The 17,723-nt window shown below is 38.9% G+C and overlaps 1 protein-coding gene across 5 annotated transcripts in view; it reads left to right on the top strand.

Annotated features, from left to right (window-relative positions):
• Positions 1 to 17,723, top strand: part of CKAP5 (cytoskeleton associated protein 5) — an 81,232-nt gene that overhangs the window by 35,395 nt on the left and 28,114 nt on the right. For all 5 annotated transcript variants that reach the window (XM_074273001.1, XM_074273000.1, XM_074272999.1 and 2 more), the window contains 15 exons: positions 758 to 862; positions 2,691 to 2,780; positions 2,879 to 3,043; positions 3,501 to 3,629; positions 4,927 to 5,109; positions 7,611 to 7,724; positions 7,958 to 8,068; positions 9,626 to 9,718; positions 11,591 to 11,776; positions 12,385 to 12,479; positions 12,934 to 12,991; positions 13,087 to 13,212; positions 15,335 to 15,474; positions 16,681 to 16,855; positions 17,386 to 17,499. In XM_074273001.1, coding sequence (XP_074129102.1) covers positions 758 to 862; positions 2,691 to 2,780; positions 2,879 to 3,043; positions 3,501 to 3,629; positions 4,927 to 5,109; positions 7,611 to 7,724; positions 7,958 to 8,068; positions 9,626 to 9,718; positions 11,591 to 11,776; positions 12,385 to 12,479; positions 12,934 to 12,991; positions 13,087 to 13,212; positions 15,335 to 15,474; positions 16,681 to 16,855; positions 17,386 to 17,499 — 1,884 coding nt within the window. The remainder of the gene's footprint in view (positions 1 to 757; positions 863 to 2,690; positions 2,781 to 2,878; positions 3,044 to 3,500; positions 3,630 to 4,926; positions 5,110 to 7,610; positions 7,725 to 7,957; positions 8,069 to 9,625; positions 9,719 to 11,590; positions 11,777 to 12,384; positions 12,480 to 12,933; positions 12,992 to 13,086; positions 13,213 to 15,334; positions 15,475 to 16,680; positions 16,856 to 17,385; positions 17,500 to 17,723) is intronic.

Here is a 17,723-nt window from a genome sequence, read left to right as displayed (position 1 = left end):
GGTCTTTGTTATTGTTCCTTTTCCTAAAAAAATTTCAAAATTCATTATGATATATTTCTTTATTTTTCATTTTCCCACTAGTATTTTTTCCATCTTTATGTGACTTGTAGAACTTCATTACCATTACATTAAATCCAATTACGCTTTAACACAAATGAGTTTATATAATGGAGAAACTGACTGGGGGTGGGGGGGACTCACAAAAAAGACTTTTCGACCTGAGGCTCACAAACCCCACTGCTCTTTCAAGGACATGCTACAATAGTATTAGAAACATCTAGATTCCCCCAAGAGACATCAGAAAGGACCTAACATTGGCTGTCCATCCAGCTCTTCAGGTCTCACTTTTGCTCATGAATTAAAACCAAAAGATTGTCAATAAGGGATCCTTTAAGGAGCTTCTTCCAAAATGACTGTCTCCCTTTAAGTCCATGTAATTTTGCATATCATGTTTTAAGGGAAGTTTTCATATTTGTCATCCACAGGGTGATACAGGCTGCCTTCTTTCTGGCCTCTCTACCATCTCCAGAAGGAAGTTGCGATATATAAAATTAAGCTTTTATGTGTCTTTTGGTCTTTAGGAAAAAGACAGAAAAAAATTATATATTTGACATAAATTGTGGGAGGATCCTCAAAACTCATTTAACTACTGAAGAGTAAATATGACAGGGAAAATATGTAATGATTCCATACAATGACTTTTTTGACTTTCAAAATTTTTTTGTGCTAGACTAATACTGTTGTGTTTTGTTTTCAGGTTGTTGGAAAGGACACTAATGTCATGTTGGTGGCTTTGGCAGCAAAATGTCTTACTGGGCTTGCTGTTGGGCTCAGGAAGAAGTTTGGTCAATATGCAGGCCATGTAAGTAGTAGCCCATTGGATGTGGGGCATCTTGGAACCAGCAGGGGAAATGATTGTGTTTTTTTTTTTTTTTTTTTTTTTTTTTCTGTACTTAAAAAAACAAAAAACAAACAACAAAAAAAAACCTTACAACTGACAAATACCACATCCTATGTTTCAAAAGACAAATTACTTTATTAATAAAAGAATTACTTCTAAACATTGCTTCATATTTATTGTATTCTCCTCAACTATCATGTTGATGTATACAAAGCATTCGAATGAAAAGTCAATTTTAGGGACAGCTAGATGGCGCGATTCGTAGAGCACCAGCCCTGGAGTCAGGAGGACCTGAGTTAAAATCCTACCTTAGACATTTAATACTTTCTAGCTATGTAACACTGAGCAAGTCACTTAATCTCAGTTGCCTCACAAAAGGAAAAAAAAAAATTTTAAAGTCAATTATGACAAGTAAATTGACAATGTTGATATTGAATTAAATACTAAATCAAAATAGATGTTTTATTTTATTATTTAAAAATGAGAGATTTAAGCTAATTGATGCCTTTCATGTTAACTCTGCATAGTTGCAAATGAATTAATAGGATATGAAATCTCTGTTAACTAAACCATTGAGTTCAGTAAAGTTTAATAACTTATAGACATAAATAATTTTTAGCAAACAGACCATTCTGTTATTGGAAAAGCCTTAGTTTTGAATGGATTCAGATTCTTAATCAAATTGATCATTTTATTACCTAGGTTAATAATATAATAAATACTGAACTGAATCCTTATTACGGATTACTTACTATATTAAAAATAATTTCAGAGACTCTTCTTGTATAACACCAACTTGATTGACAACATCATGGATTAAGTATAAGTATCAGGACCCAATTTTTCTTACATTAGTTTAGAGAATTATGAAAATTTTTGTGTAACTTTTTCTATCAGAAGCAATTTTTTTTTCCCCCAGAGAGTCTATAATTAAGCTAAGGGCATTACATTTCTTTTTAGTCTGAAATCTGATGATAACTTTCATAACAATCTCACAAAATAAGAACTTGTTTTAAAGAATTATCGAGGGGCAGTTAGGTGGCGCAGTGGATAGAGCACCAGCCTTGAATTCAGGAGGACCCGAGTTCAAATCTAGTCTCAGACACTTAACACTTCCTAGCTGTGTGACTCTGGGCAAGTCACTTAACCCCAGCGTAGGGGGTGGGGGTGGGAGAATTATCAGCAGGTGTTTTTAGTTTAGTTTTTTTTTTTTTTTCCTCTAAAAAAATATAAAGAGATAACAGTAACTTGTCTCAGCATATTAATATTTTGTAAATTGGTCTAGGCAGTTCTATGACGAATTTTAACAATTTTTTATAAATTCTTTGTTTGGATTTCAAGTTTGTAGTTTTTTACCAAAAAAAAAAAAAAAAAATGAATCCTATGATCTTCATTTTAATGGTTGTTGCCAATTGGTACTTATCTCTTTATTTCATGAAGCATTCATATAAAATAAATTTCCTTTATGTATCAATTTTGAATGGAACTTTTGGCCTTTGAAAAAGTGTTCCATCTGGTGTCCTGGGTATTAGGAACATGGGAAAAGGAATAGTAGCCTTGACAGATTTTTAGTTGTTGAGGTTAAATAAGCTGATCTAGCTATGCTCTCTCTTTAATATATATATTTTAGCCTTTCCTCAGCTAGGCATGTTGTTTTTTTTTGTTTGTTTTTTCATTTCTCCCCTCTAGTGGGACAGGATGGATCATTTTAAATTAGCTTGTACATAATTCTTTTTCCTTCAGGAATTGTGAAATAGTCTCATTCAACTTGAGCTGCCCCTTTTCACAGGTAGTGCCGACCATCCTGGAGAAGTTTAAAGAGAAGAAGCCTCAAGTAGTGCAGGCCCTCCAGGAAGCCATTGATGCAATCTTTTTAACTGTGAGTTAGTCACATTTAATATTGTGGTTGATGTGATTCAGAATTGATTAGTGTCCATTGTCTGACCCTAATTTGTTCTTTCCTAACTTATTTTGAAGACCACTCTCCAGAGCATCAGTGAGGATATTTTAGCTGTGATGGACAACAAAAATCCAACCATCAAACAGCAAACATCCCTTTTTATTGCAAGAAGTTTTCGTCACTGTACTTCTTCCACACTGCCTAAGAGTCTGCTCAAGCCCTTTTGTGCTGCTCTCCTAAAGGTATGGACTTAGGCTGGGACTTGGGGGAGGAGGGTGTTTGTGTAATATTTATATTTAGCAATATTTATAGCCTCTCATTATGCAGTGCTGTCCCTCAACTATCTCTTTAGTGTAACTACTTTGTAGGAAAAGACATGGGATGATTGTGATCAATGAAACTTCTAATGGTTTAATTTGTCAATCCTACTCCATATCCCTGCTGTTTGACTTGGACAGGACAAGAGATCATCAAAATTGTTGAAATTTTTAAGCTCATTTGATATAGATAGATGATGGAATCGGAATCATGAAATACTTGAGATTCACTGTACTTTTTTGAAAAACTTGCTGTTTTATCAGTGGAACAGACTCCCATGTTAACTTCATATGTGTTGACTTGCTCCCGTTAATCTGGATTGAGATCAGTAATACTTTTTAAAAAAAAACAAAACTTATTTCTTTCCTTTTTGGGCTGTAGCACATAAATGATTCTGCCCCTGAGGTTAGAGATGCTGCCTTTGAAGCTTTGGGCACGGCTTTGAAAGTGGTTGGAGAAAAAGCAGTTAACCCTTTTCTAGCAGATGTGGACAAGCTCAAGCTGGACAGGGTGAGTCAGTAACATGGACTGGGTGATAAGGAAGCAAAATCCTTTTGGCCTTTTTGCTTTCTTTCTCAGAATTGGAAAATCTATGTTTGGAGGAGGAGAGTAGGGGCGGGGAACCTGCTTCAAGGAAATGCAAGTTGGGATTTGAACTTCAGATCCCCTGCTGTCTTAGTCACATTCCTACCTGCAGAGAGGGTTGGATGGTAGGAGTGGCCAGAGCACTGGAGTGGGAGTTGGGAAGAGCTGGATGCAGATCTCAGACATGTATAAGCTGGATGACCTTGTTCAACTTGATTGCCTTCATTTCCTTGTCTGCAGAGTGGTTTATAATAGCACCTACCTACCGGGGCGGTTGTGAGGACAAAATGAGATATTCGTAAAGTGCTGGACTTAGTCTGAATGCTAGTTATTTTTCAGCATGCTTATGTGCCTATTATGTGCATGATCCTAAGGATATGAAAAACCAAAATAAAAATTATCCTGGCTCAAGGAATTTCATTTTACTGTGAGAAACATCATGTATAGTGATTACAAAGTAATTCATAGAATTGGTGGTTATGCATTAACATTTGGGGCACACTGAAGGCATCATTTGAGTTAGTCTTTCCCTACTTCTGCTTCATCTGCTTTCTCCATACTCCCTGTCAGCCCCTTTCTCCCATCTGTAAGTTCCTCCCAGAATCTCCCATTTTAGGGAGGGGTAGAGAGCAGTCATCTTTTAGTCTCTGAAATTTAGTGCCATGTCCCTATGGATACTTTCCCACCCTCTTTTTCAGCATCCTTCTATATATTGTCTTCCCTGTTAGAATGTGAGGTCCTTGGAGTCAGTAGATTTTTTTCCTTTTTTTTTTTTTTTTTTTTTTTTTTTAATTCCAAGCACTTAGCACTTAATAAATATGTAATGACTTAATTCTAAGAACTTAAGTGTTTCTAGAGGGAAAAAGGGATGAAGGAAGGCATTTACTTTTCCAGTTAAAGTAGCATGTGACTGAAACTTGTTGATTTTTTTTTTTTTTTTCTTTACAACTTCTAGACCTTGACTGAGAAATCTCTTAATAGATTTGTCTTCCTTTAGTACTGGAGCTTGCAAGTACATTAGGATGAGATTTGTAGACAAATTCAGTACACATACTTGTTGATATGAATTTGTTGTTACTTTTGTAGTTTCAGTTTGAAAGGGAGTAGTTTTCTGTTGGAATTCTTAAATAATCAGTGTTCAGAGATGATTTATCAAGTAAAATTCTGGGGCTTATCTCCTAAAATTGAGTCTAATGACTTTGGGGTCAATATCATTACTCAGATAAAAGAATGTTCAGAGAAAGTGGAGCTGGTGTATGGCAAAAAAGCAGGAGCCACAGCTGATAAACGAGAGTCCAAAGCGCTTCCCGGGAAGACTGTTGCATCAGGAGCTGCGGGAGATAAGGATGTGAAAGAAGCTGCAGCACCCAAATCAGGGCCCCTGAAAAAGGCCCCTGCCACTAAGGTAAGTAAACAGGCAGCTTCCTTCTTGTCTTCTCTTGGGGGACCATTTCAGTGATAGGGTGCTCTGGGAGATAGCATGCCCTCCTAAATGCCAGGAAGACCTCTGACCCATCTTGGCTCAATGCCTCTGGATAAGTCATTATAAGTCACAGGGAAGGGACTGCCTTGCATTGGTAGAGTCTTTCATCTGAGAACCTTAGACAAATGGCATCATAGATCTAGGCCCCCTCCCTTGAGGATGCAGTTCCTGCATTGTCTCTAAAGAAGATGTTCACCATCAACAAACATGGCAAAAATCATATGAAAGCTGATATGTGGCTGCTTCTGACTGTCTTACTTGGGTGTTCACTCTCTTCTGATTCAAAAGTAGGCCACATCTGGAATGTCATGTTCATTCTGGGAGTCATGGCTGGAGAAGGCTATTGAAAGGCTGAAGAGGTTTCAGAGGAACATAGCTGGGAGAAAGTCCTTAGAATAAGCTGAAAAAAAACTAGGGATAGTTAACTTGGAAAAGAGAAGACTCTGAGCATGAGGATCTAGAAGTAAGGGAGCTAAGAAAACTCTTTAAGATTTGGGGACTGTCATTTGGAATTGGAGTTAGATCTATTCTGTTGGGCCCAAAGCAAAAACTAGGATCAATAGTGGGAAGTTACAAGAAGGCAGAATTAGGGTTAATGTTGGGGAAAACTTGCTAACAATTAGAGCTGTTCAAAAGTGGGATATAAAGTCCATTGACAAATAGTGGCCTTAGCTAAATAAGGAGAAGACATGACAAAAAGTTGAGTGAAGGGGGAAAGACACAATTGGGAGGCTTGAGGAGGGAGGAGAAGTTTGGAATGATTTTTCTGAAGAGTGAGGGAGTTATGAATATAAGAACTACCTTGGGGCCCAATTGAGATTGGTCTGCCATGAATTCATATGTCCGTTTGGCATGATTGTTAGACTGATACAAAAGCTTTTAAGCTCTGTTCAGCAACCAAGAGTTGGATATTGTGAGGCTGAGGACAGGAGGCTAAGAAATCCAAAAGGTGAGGATAGTGTATACTTAGAATGGCAAATTGGAGTGTCCAGATCAGAAATAGAGAAAAGTGGAACCAGAGCAGAGATAATACCCTGAGAAAGTACAAAGGTGGAAAGGATGGGATGCACATTGCAGTGGGTAGAACACAGTCACTGAAACTTGAATGGATAGAAGTTTTGGGGGAAGTAGATTTTGTAGGAGCAGAAGTGACTGAGGGATGGAAACGTACAGAGACCATTGGACATACTGTCTTAGAATTCCCTGGGGTGTACAAATGTTAGGTGGCTTCCCAGAGTCACTCCTGTTGCCAGTCAAGGTTAGAAGTGTCCTTGACACTATGACATGCTCTCTCTGTGGTCTCATTAGCATTGGGGAACCTATCCCACTGAAGTATGAGCAGTATATGACACCCTTCAGACCTAAGGAGTATTGGTCCTACCTTCAGCAAGCTCCTTGCCAGGGTGAATTTGAGTCATCAAAGCATGTCACCATTTTAATCGATCTTGAAATGGTCTTTCCAAAATAAGACCCACTTGTAGATGTTTTACCTTTCTATTGATGTCAGCCTTATATCTTGAGTCAATTTTGATTATTCTGTTTTCCTTGATTCCATATCTTCAGTGAGAAATCAAATCCTGAATTTTCTCTTATCTAAGCTGTTGTAGTCCTGTTTTTACAGGAACTCATATAAGGCTGTTCTTTCTCCAGTCAATCTTCCATATTATCTTCCTGATAGATGGCCATAACCATGTCCTTTCTTTCTCAAAAATTTTAAGTGATAGCTGTTCACTTACCAAAGTATTGTGTTTACTATTTAAGATGCTTCACTATCCATTCCCAGTCTCATACTACTCTCATCTACCTTTATTCATGCCATCCCCAAACCTGAAAATGACTCATTTTTTTCCTTTCTTACCCCCAATACCTATATTTTTGTCTTTTTCCAAAGCCCAGGTCTGAAGTATCTTTTAGGAAGTTTTCTTTTATATCTTTTTCCCATTCTAGATGAAACTGTTCTCAGATTTTTTTTTTTTCCTAGCATTTTATGAGGACTTCTCCTTTATATAATTATTTCATGTTGCTATTCTTTATATAACTGTTTCATGTTATTCTATGTTTGTATACTTGTTTTTTCCACCTCTGATAGCAGATCTTTCTTTGTAAGCAAAGCACTAAATTTAGTATCCTACCCATAGCTCGTAACTAATTAGTGTTCGTGTGAATTAAATGTCTATTTTCCACAAATGGATTGTAGGCAGATATGGAATTCTAATTTTTCTGTGTTTTTACTATTTTGACTTAATGGTAATACCTGTGTTTGGAGATTCATCAACATGGAGTGGACTTACTTGGTGAATACATTTATCTAAAATAGGAAAATGTGACCAGTGAGTGATTATTGAACTGTGGGTCTAAATTTCAACTATATGAACTTTCTGAAAGTTTTTCCTTGGTTTTTTTTTTTTTTTTTTTTCCCTCAGGCTAGTGGGCCACCTAAGAAGGGAAAACCAGCTGTCTCTGGAGCTGCTGGGGGTTCTGGATCTAAGAACAAGAAAGGCCCGGATGTCAAAGAGATAGTGGAGCCTGAGCTTTCGGTAAGTAGTGCCCCTCAGAGAAGGGCTTAGAGAACTGAGACTTAGAGAATGGAGCCTGGAGTCCTCCTTCTCTTAGTTCAGGAAGCCTGCATCTTTTGGCTTATTGGGAATGGGTTGGTGATAGCAATCCAACAAGACCCCAGTCCACTATAGCTTGTGTGACTGCTCTCTTATTTGGCCTTGCCTCTGGCTGCCTTCGGTACCTTGTAATCCTGTTGGGTTTGGTCTTTCAGGTAGAAGTATGTGAGGAGAAAGCTTCGGTCGTCCTTCCACCTACCTGCCTCCAGCTCCTTGACAGTAGTAACTGGAAGGAAAGGCTGGCCTGCATGGAGGAATTCCAGAAGGTGAGTAGCAAGAAGTAACTGTGAAAGAGATAGCCTTGCCTGAAAAGCAGGATGGGCCTGCCAGACCGGGCTTTACTACCAGTAGGTGACTCACTGCTGCCACCTTCTGCTTCTAGGGGTTAGAGGTATCCAGTGCACTTTGGCCTCCTGGCCTTGTGGATAGTGCCTTTTTGTAAAAATCAACTTCTGCCTTAAATTGTTTGTATCGATTGGAGCATGACACTCCTCCCAACCCTTCCACTCCAAGAGCTTTCTTTTATCTAAAAATGCTTCTTCATTCAAGTGAAGTGGAACAAACTTCGTCTTCTTTGAACAATTTTTATCCCATTTTTATTGAGTGCATTCATTTCTTAATCTGTCCTTCCTCCTGCCACCCAGAGAACCATCCCTCCTAACTTTTTTTTTTTTTTTTTCCAAAAAGGGGAAAAAAAAGTAATTCAGCAAAAATGACCATCATACATTGTCTGTTTGTGACTATGGACATAATCCTGTGCACCCCTAGCTCTCCACATCTGCAGTGAAGAAGTAGCAGATTCTTCTGAGGGCCCCACTTGGTCATTCTAATTCTACAGCTAGACATGGGGGTTTGGGTGTATTTGTAGTTCTTTTTCATTTACATTATTGGAATCATTATGTACTTTAGTTTCTTTGTTCTGCTTGCTTCACTCTAAAATAGTAGATAAATTTTCCCCGCTTTTTAAAATTCATTTTCATTGTTTCTTAATGACATGATGATATTATTCCATATTCACATACCACAGTTTGTGACATTCTCTGGTTCTTCGCTACTGCACAAGGTGTTGCTATGAACCTTATGGCATATGTAGGACTTTTTTTTTCTGTTTTTGACATATATTCATGATTTTATATATTTGAAAGGTGGTTTCTGGGTCACAGGCTGTGGACATTTCTGCCACTTTTTAATGGTAAGTGGCTTTTCAGAATGGTTAGATCAGTTCACAGCTCCACCAACAGCTAGGATGGATGCCTGACTTCTTGTGCCCTGCCAGCATCTACTGTGCTCGTGTTGGCTGATTTGCTGGGTATAAAGGAGAACCTCAGAGTTGTTTTGATTAATATTTCAGTTGTAATTACAGGTTTGGGCAGTCTTTCCTAGGATTGTTGATTCTTTTGAGAACTGTTTAAATAAACATTCCCTCCCTGTTCCTATTTGCCTTTTTGGTATCATTCTGAATTATTGAAAGAGCAGACAACTTTTGAAGAGATTGTAAAGGAATTGGTTTCCTCATTTTAAAGAAGGGACATAGTTTAGCTAGTTTTATTATTTATTAAGTTTGGTAGCTACCAAATCTTAATTTAAAACAACATGAGGTGGAAAGAACACTAGAGTTTAGGAGACTTATGAAAATGACACTCATTTTCTGGGCCTCAGTTTGCTTATCTACAAAGTAGAATATCTGCCTTTCCTATTTCATAAGGTTTATATAAGTATCACAAGATTGCATGGTGTCGTGCAAACATTTGAAAGCTGAAAAATATAACTTCTCATGGCTAATTGCCAGCTTCTGAATCTTGATTTTGTTTTTAACTTTTAAGGCTGTTGAGCTAATGGACCGAACTGAAATGCCGTGTCAGGCACTGGTGAGGATGCTGGCTAAGAAGCCAGGATGGAAAGAAACCAACTTTCAGGTATCTTGAATTTTCCTTATTTTAAAAATGGAGAACAGTATGTTTTCATTGATTTCCTTGCCTGTTGCTGACGTCAAGGAAAGAGGCACCTCTTTCTTCCAGTTTTTCCCTTGTCGTGGATTCATCTCAGACTCTACTTATATATATTGTACCTAGGATATACTATAAGATATTTAATATGTATGGGAATGCTTGACATCTAGGGGAGGAGGTGGAGGGAAGGAGGGGAAAAATTTGGAACATAAGGGAGTACAAGGGATAATGTTGTTTTAAAAAAAAAATTACCTATGCATATGTACTGTCAAAGAAAATGTTATAATTATAAAAAGTAATAAAAAGAAATAAATCAATTTAAAAAAAAAAAAGAAAAAGAAATGAGTAGGGATGGGTGTTTTGTTGGTTCCCACTCAGGAGATAGATTTTGATAGAGTTTGATCTGCTGACTTTTTCCTTTTAGAAAATACTAACTTGGAGAAGTCTATAATTTTCATTTATAATGAATTTACATGAGAATCAGGAAATGAGAATTTCTTTACTTTGTTAAAGTAAACCAATGAAAGAAATTTGAGTAGCGTCCAATGTGTATTATAAATGTTTGTTTATAAGTCACTTATTAGGGAATTTGAAACACATTTTCCCATAGAAGATACTATCATTGCCGAGCAGATGTCATAATAAAAAAATCATTTAACCCATAGTGTAGCAAAAATGCAGTACTAGCAATGCTAAGGTTGACTCCTCTCTATGTCTTAGGTGTAGGAAGCCTTGTTATCCAGCCATCCTCCCTACAAACCCACACATTCTTCTTCTGTGAGCACACTCCACCTCCTTCTCCCCTTTCCCAGGCCTCCAGATTCTAAGTGCCATTATGCTTCATCCAACTTCCCTGTGTAGTTCCCTCCCCAATTCTGCTCCTTGCTCTGCCCTCTGAAAAGGTGGTCTTCCTCGCCCTGATATCCAAATTCCTATTCCTTCACTTCTGTCAGTATTAACTTGGTGTGAGGAAGACAGAGTGATTCAAATGGGAACTCATTCACTAAGAAGTGAGTTCATTAGCCTTATCAGAGGGAGCTGCATTTTTATTCTTATTAACTTACGTGAGATTCTAATGATCAGAGTGGCCAGTATTATAACTAAACTTTTAAAATGTAGCTAGTATGAGGAAAGATTTTCTGATGATGGGAATATCATCTAGTTTGTCTCCAAGTCAGCTTAACAAATTGTCTTCTTTTTGGTTTCTTGGTTTTTCTTCCCTTCAAGGTCCTCCTCCTATATGAAGCCTTTTCTGATTTCCCCCCACCCACCCCCCCGCCTATTTACTAGCTAGTGCTTTCTTTAGCCCCTGCAGTTAATTTATATTTACTTGTCTGTGTGTGTATTGTGTACACTGCTGCCCCTACCCCACATCCCTCCAATCCATATAAACTCCTTGGTTTTTAAACTCAGGGACTTTGATCTTTTATGTCCCCATCCTCTCTGAAAATCTGAAATTGGTATCATAAAGTCCCTACTTTTTCCCAGTAGCTTTCATTATAGTCAGGGGGGACTGGTAGGAGGGAGGAGTGGGGCCAAGTAGCATAGCCATTCAGTGTTTAGGGAGTGCCTGTACTGCCAAGTCTAAATAAAGGAGTCGAAGAAGGCACGTTTTAATTTAGAGACTATGTGGGTTGTAATATTACAAGTTGATATTCTGAGGTGCTTTGGTGCTTTTTTCTCTTTAGCCTCCAATATGGTTGCCATCACTGAGGCCCCTCTCACCGGTAAAAGCCAGTGTTCCTGGTTTGGCTTTGGTTTCATCCCTTCCAAGTTGATATATTCAGCTCAAGGATCTTTTGACTCAGTTTTGCCTCCATGGTGTTTCTCTCTCTTCAGGTGATGCAAATGAAGCTTCACATTGTTGCTTTGATTGCTCAGAAGGGAAACTTTTCCAAAACTTCAGCTCAGGTTGTCCTGGATGGTCTTGTGGATAAAATTGGAGATGTGAAATGTGGCAATAATGCAAAGGAAGCTCTGACAGCAATTGCGGAAGCATGTCTTCTTCCATGGACAGCTGAACAGGTCTGTGACACTAGTTTCTCTTAACTCTATTTCATGATCATTTTCACTGATACAGCTCCAAGCCCTTTCTCCTCTCTGGCAAAAACCCTCCATCAGTGCTGTAGATTCTATTGACCTCAAAAGGCCATCTGGGGTTATCTGGCATAGTCTGTGACCTTCCTGAGGGAAGTTCCTCAGGGAAGCACTGATACAGTTGCCAAGAATGCATAGGCAAGTGGGAGTGTTTTATCTACTCTTGGGACTTCTGTCTAGGCTCTGCATGAGGCAGGTGTAATAAGAAGAGCCTGGATTTGGATGCAAAGATGCAAAACTTCAGTGTTGGCTGTCTTGCTAGCTGTCTCCCGGGGCACCCGAGGCTCAGTCACCTTCTGGGCAGTTGAGCAGGTTGAGCTAAAATGATTGCCAGCATTCTCTCAAGCTCTAACTTTCTGGTCCCTTTTGATTCCAGTGAGGAAGAAGAGAGTACTGGGGATTTGGTAGTAATTTTGTGAGATATGGGAATAGGAATCTATTGCATTTAAATCCCTTTATGCTTTTATCATCAACTGATAAAGTATATATACTATATAGTGGAAAGAAAAATAGAGATTAGTGTTTTTCTCTTTCAGGTCATGTCAATGGCTTTCTCACAGAAAAATCCCAAAAATCAGTCAGAAACATTGAATTGGCTATCCAATGCAATAAAGGAATTTGGTTTTTCTGGGTAAGTGTAAGAAGATAAATAAACTGGAAGATAATAAGTTTTGTTTCTAGCTTAATATTGTTGCCTATGATTGAATATTAATATATAGCTGTTAACAAAACTAACTTCTTTGAATTCAAAAAGCCTATCCTCACAGCTCACCCTTGAATTTGAGTATGACATGGCAGTAACCCTATTATTTCACTGTGTCTTCTGCCTTCCGCTAGTGGGATGGTGTAAAATGTCCACAGAAGGTCTAAAGTCCTAAACATTTACCCTCTTCTCAATCCCTGTTTTCCTTCTCCCTCTCCCTGCCATGAGAGTCTCCCTTGTCTCTGTGTTGCAAATTTGTGAATGTGTTCATTTGAGTTATTTGTTTCTTCTCTTTATAACTGTAATGGTATAATAGATGATGATCTTCTATTCTCTCAAGATCTTATGGGTGATTTTGAATGTTCACTATTCTTTTTTCTAGGTTGAATGTCAAAGCTTTCATCAGCAATGTGAAAACAGCTCTGGCTGCTACAAATCCAGTGAGTAGCTAATAGAAAATGTCAGTAGAGCCACTAAGCAGAGGCTTTTGGTGTCTCTTCTGCACTATATATGTCCTTTCTGCCTTGCCTTGCAGGCTGTGAGGACGTCTGCCATCACCCTACTTGGAGTAATGTATCTGTATGTGGGCCCTCCTTTGCGAATGTTCTTTGAGGATGAGAAAACAGCCCTCCTCTCTCAGATAGATGCAGAGTTTGAAAAGGTAAGAATTTTGTAAGCTGTATGTTTCTCCAACTAATGGGCTTAGAAATATTATTTCAAATGGGGAAAGATGTATAAAAGAATTGCATGTGTTGAACATATATGTTGGATTAGTTGCTGTTTAAGGGAAGGGTAGGAAAAGGAAGGGAGAAAAATTTGAAACACAAGGTTTTGCAAGGGTGAATGTTGAAAACTCTTTACATGTATTTTGAAAATAAAAAGCTATTTTTAAAAAATGTTATTTGAAATGCTTTTAGGGTATTAACTTTTAACAGTAGTGAGTCTTAATTAAAGTTTCTTTATATTAGCCACAGTCTTTCTATTTCTTTCATCATTTTCAGTGATGAAGCACCAACTCCTTTCCTTTCTCTGGCAAACCTTCTCCAGTGCTGCAAATATTTTTGACCTCAAAAAAAGAATGACATTACCCATGTGGGGTTATCTGGCTTAGTCTGTGACCTTCCTGAGAAAATTCCTCAGGGAATCATTGATACAGTCAGAACTAATTGAAAAATGAGACAACTACAGAATGTAAGGACCATGTCAGATGGCAATGGAATAGTAATATGCTTTTTCCAAATAGTCTATCAGTTCCCTTTTTTCAGGGAGATTAAAATTTCCACATGTCTATTGTAGTTTGACACGTGTATTGATGCCATTCTTTCTGCAGTTTTCTACCTTAACTTAGTCTGTCTCTTCTTGAAGATAAACCCATCTGCCCGCAAAAGGGCTTGTTCCGTCTTGCCAGGATATTGGCACTTCAATCTTGCTGGTCTTTAGTCCTTGCCTGCTTCCTGATTGGTCCCTCCGATCTACAAACACAGCTTAATTTGATCATCTGTTTCTGCAAGTTGCTGTCCTATAGTTCCCCCCTTTTCATGGTTCTAGTCACCAAGAAGACTGTCCACAATGGGAGCTTCCACTCTCTTGACATTTTACAGTTTGATTTCCAACTTCATCATTTAAATAAAAAGATCTTTTAATGTCCTTTTTTCAATATTCATCCTGACTTCCCTGTAGCCTTTTAATAATGATAAAAATGGTAATACTTATAAGACCAGCTAGCATTCTTATATAGTATCTGCTATGGACCAGACTCTTTGCTAAGCACTTTTGTAATTATTTCATTTAACCTTCACAACTCCAGGAGGTGGGTATTGTTATCCTTATTTTACAGCTGATCAAACTGAGACAAACAGGCTAAGTGATTTGTTCAGGATCATACAACTATTATGTGGCCAAGGCTGAATTTGATTCAAGACTTCCTGATTTCTAGCCAAGTCTCTATCTCCTGCATTACTAGCTGTTTTATAGAACAAAATCAGAATTTGGGATCATTTTTTTACTCCTTTACTTTACAAAGGAGTGAGTTGCTTAAAAGAAGAGGACCAAAATCTCAGCATCCTGATTTCTCATCTCACACATTCTGTTTATACTAGTCACACTGCTAAGCAGTGGGGATGCAGAGAGAGGCAGGAACACGCCTTGAACTTTAAGGGGGCCCATAAGCTAATGAGAGAAACAGCCTGTCACCAACTGTGTACAGAAGAGTTGGTGATTATCTGGGAAAGGCTGATTGCAGAAAATAAGGTATAAAAGAGGGGAGCTTTCAGGTAAAAGACAAATTCCATTTTGGGCATGCTAAGTTTTAAGATATATGCCTAGTAAGCCATTGGAAATATAAGACTAGTAGTCCAGAGAAAGATTAGGGACGGACAAACTGATCTGAGACTCACCTGTACATAATTCATAGAGCGGCTGAGATCAAGCACAGAGGGAGGAGGGAGCCTAGGACAGCTTTAGGGCCCGCCCCCCCCCCTCCATGTTTATGAGGTTCAGAGAGGCCCTACGAAGGAGAGAGAGAACAAAGTAGCCCAGGGGAAAGAGCACTGCTTCTCAAGTCAGGAAGACTTGGATTCAGGTCTGACCTTAGACACATGCTGGCTGTGTGGTCCTGGGCACATTACTCACTCTTCTTCAGTGTCCTCATTGGTAAAACTAGGGGAAAGAACGTCCATCTGCAGGATTGTTAGGAGCATCTGGTGACATGATACCTGTCAAACGAGGAGCCCAGGGCCTGGCCCAGAAGAGGTGATAACTATTGTTATTTACTTATTTTGCAGATGCAGGGACAAACCCCTCCTGCCCCAACAAGAGGAACTTCTAAAAATGTTGGGGGTGGTACAGATGAAGGAGAAGATGGCGATGAGCCTGATGAAGGTGGCAGTGATGTTGTAGATCTCTTGCCAAGGGTAGAAATCAGGTATGTTCTGATGTAAGAAATAAAGGTTTTATTTGATCAGAAATGCTATCAGACTAGCTGCTAGGCAGATTCCATTGTTGCCTGCCACTGCTTCAATGTCTCCTACTTTCTCCAAACGCTTTAAAAAATACGGCCAAACAGCTGATCTCCTTTTACCCAGAGGAAAAGTTAGGGCTCAGGCAGCTTGGACTTCCCATGAGGGATTCAGGTATATGCCATGACGTTAAAGCCTCCAACTAAGCAGACAGGGCCTTCTCAGCTGTCTCCTTTTTGAACTTCTTTATCTGACACCCTTTTGTAGGTAAGCAACTGATCTCCTTTGTCCTCCTGTATCACAGCAGGAGTATTACCTGGTATTCCACTGTCTTCCTGGTATCACAGCAATGGTATTACTGTTGTGTCCAAGCTTGCCTGCTGCTCCCAGGGGCCCAGGAGCTGATGGAGTTTATGGAGGGCCCTGAATGACAGCATCTGATTGCAGAGAGTTTCGATTAGTCCACTTAAAGCCTAAAGGTTAGGCAAGGAGGACAAAATAGATATACCTGGAGCTCCTAGACTTCTCTATAAAGAACAAGGAAACAGGAGGAACTGCCTGCAAGCATGGAGGTCCCCTGGCAGTTCTTCAGCTGAAAGATGCAGTGCATGGCTGGGTACCTCTGGCCAGCTCTTTAGCCTTACCTGAGCTAACCTAGGGTTGCTGGAGTCTGGCATCCCAAGGAAGAGAAGGGCAGAGACTTCCAGAATAAGGAAGGGGACTCCATTGAAGGATTCAGGAGTAGAAAGCAGAAGAAGACAGATTTGTTAGCCAAGACCAAGAAACTCAAGATGTACCAGAAGATTTTGAGGGAGCTATACTTCAGTCCCAAGGATCCCCTATAAGCAGAGGGGAAGAATAGGAGACAAGTCAAATTGGCATCCACTCCCTATAGTGAATTGCATCAAAAGATCTCATTTCTGGCTTCAGGAAGGTGTGGCCCCAGGCCAGGTTCCAACAGGAGGAGCCTAAAGGCATCTAGTGATTTAGGGCTAAGCTGGATGAATTTCTGAGAACTTGAGATATATTATTTTTTGCATCATAATTTGAATTAACCAATGTCCCCAAGACTGACAGAGAAGTGCCGCAGAGCCGGGAACCTCTTTCTAAACTTTGATGATCTTTCTCTGGTCATCTTACTAAAGGTGTGAATTTTTGCTTCTCTTTCTCAGTGATAAAATCACTTTGGAGCTGATATCTAAGATTGGGGACAAGAACTGGAAAATTCGGAAGGAAGGCTTGGATGAAGTGTCAAGTATCATTAATGAAGCAAAGTTTATACAGCCTAACATTGGTGAACTTCCAACTGCCTTGAAGGGTCGACTCAATGATTCAAATAAAATCTTGGTATGTCATGCATTCTTCAGTTGTGGGTTGTATTTCCATTGTTGCCTTGTTTATTTTAATGGTGTGTAGTGAAATGCTTAATCCTTAATATCTTACTATTGTGTAGATATACCTTATGCATTAAACACATTTCTGAAAGACTATGTATAAATTAAAATTGTATATTAACTCAGTTTAGTTAACTCCTTATTTAAAGAAATCTAGTGATGATGAAACATGACTCCTTCTGTTACTTTAAAACTGAGCTTTGTAACTTGGGGTTTTCCTAAAGAAGAGCCCATTTGACAGTAAGAGGTAAATTAGGATTGGCAGTGACCATTGCACAGCCCATGCTAACCCTAACCCTGATTCTTAAAGTCAGCATAAAGCTATAAATCAGCTGAGATGAGTCACTGCCCAAAGAGGGAAACCATTCATTCGAATGACTCTGTATAAGAGGTCATATTACTGCATTAGTTGTTAAAGGGCTTTGAGCATGGTTCACTCAAGAGTTTGCATTTGATATAAGTGAGCGTGTTATTTCTGTCCAGGTGCAGCAAACATTGAGCATCCTGCAGCAGTTGGCAGTGGCGATGGGCCCAAACGTCAAGCAGCATGTGAAGAACTTGGGCATCCCAATCATCACAGTTCTTGGAGACAGTAAGGTAAACTCATGCTTTCCCAGCAATAACTGCCAATATTTTTAGCCCAGTAGTTTTCCTTTTCAGAATTTATGCCAATTTGTGAACATTGACTGTTAAAGAAAAAGGGTTCTTACCTCTAAGACACTTTTTGATATTCCCATAAAATTTAACAAGCCCTATGCTACAGCCCTTCAGCTCCATAGCGAAATTGTAATTGTCTTGGTTTTGCTCTCACCAGTAAGAGT

The sequence above is a fragment of the Sminthopsis crassicaudata genome, chromosome 6 (genome assembly GCF_048593235.1).
Source record: "Sminthopsis crassicaudata isolate SCR6 chromosome 6, ASM4859323v1, whole genome shotgun sequence".
Taxonomy (NCBI): domain Eukaryota; kingdom Metazoa; phylum Chordata; class Mammalia; order Dasyuromorphia; family Dasyuridae; genus Sminthopsis; species Sminthopsis crassicaudata.
Note: the sequence above shows the minus strand (reverse complement) of the source record. Positions and strands in the feature narration are given on the sequence as shown.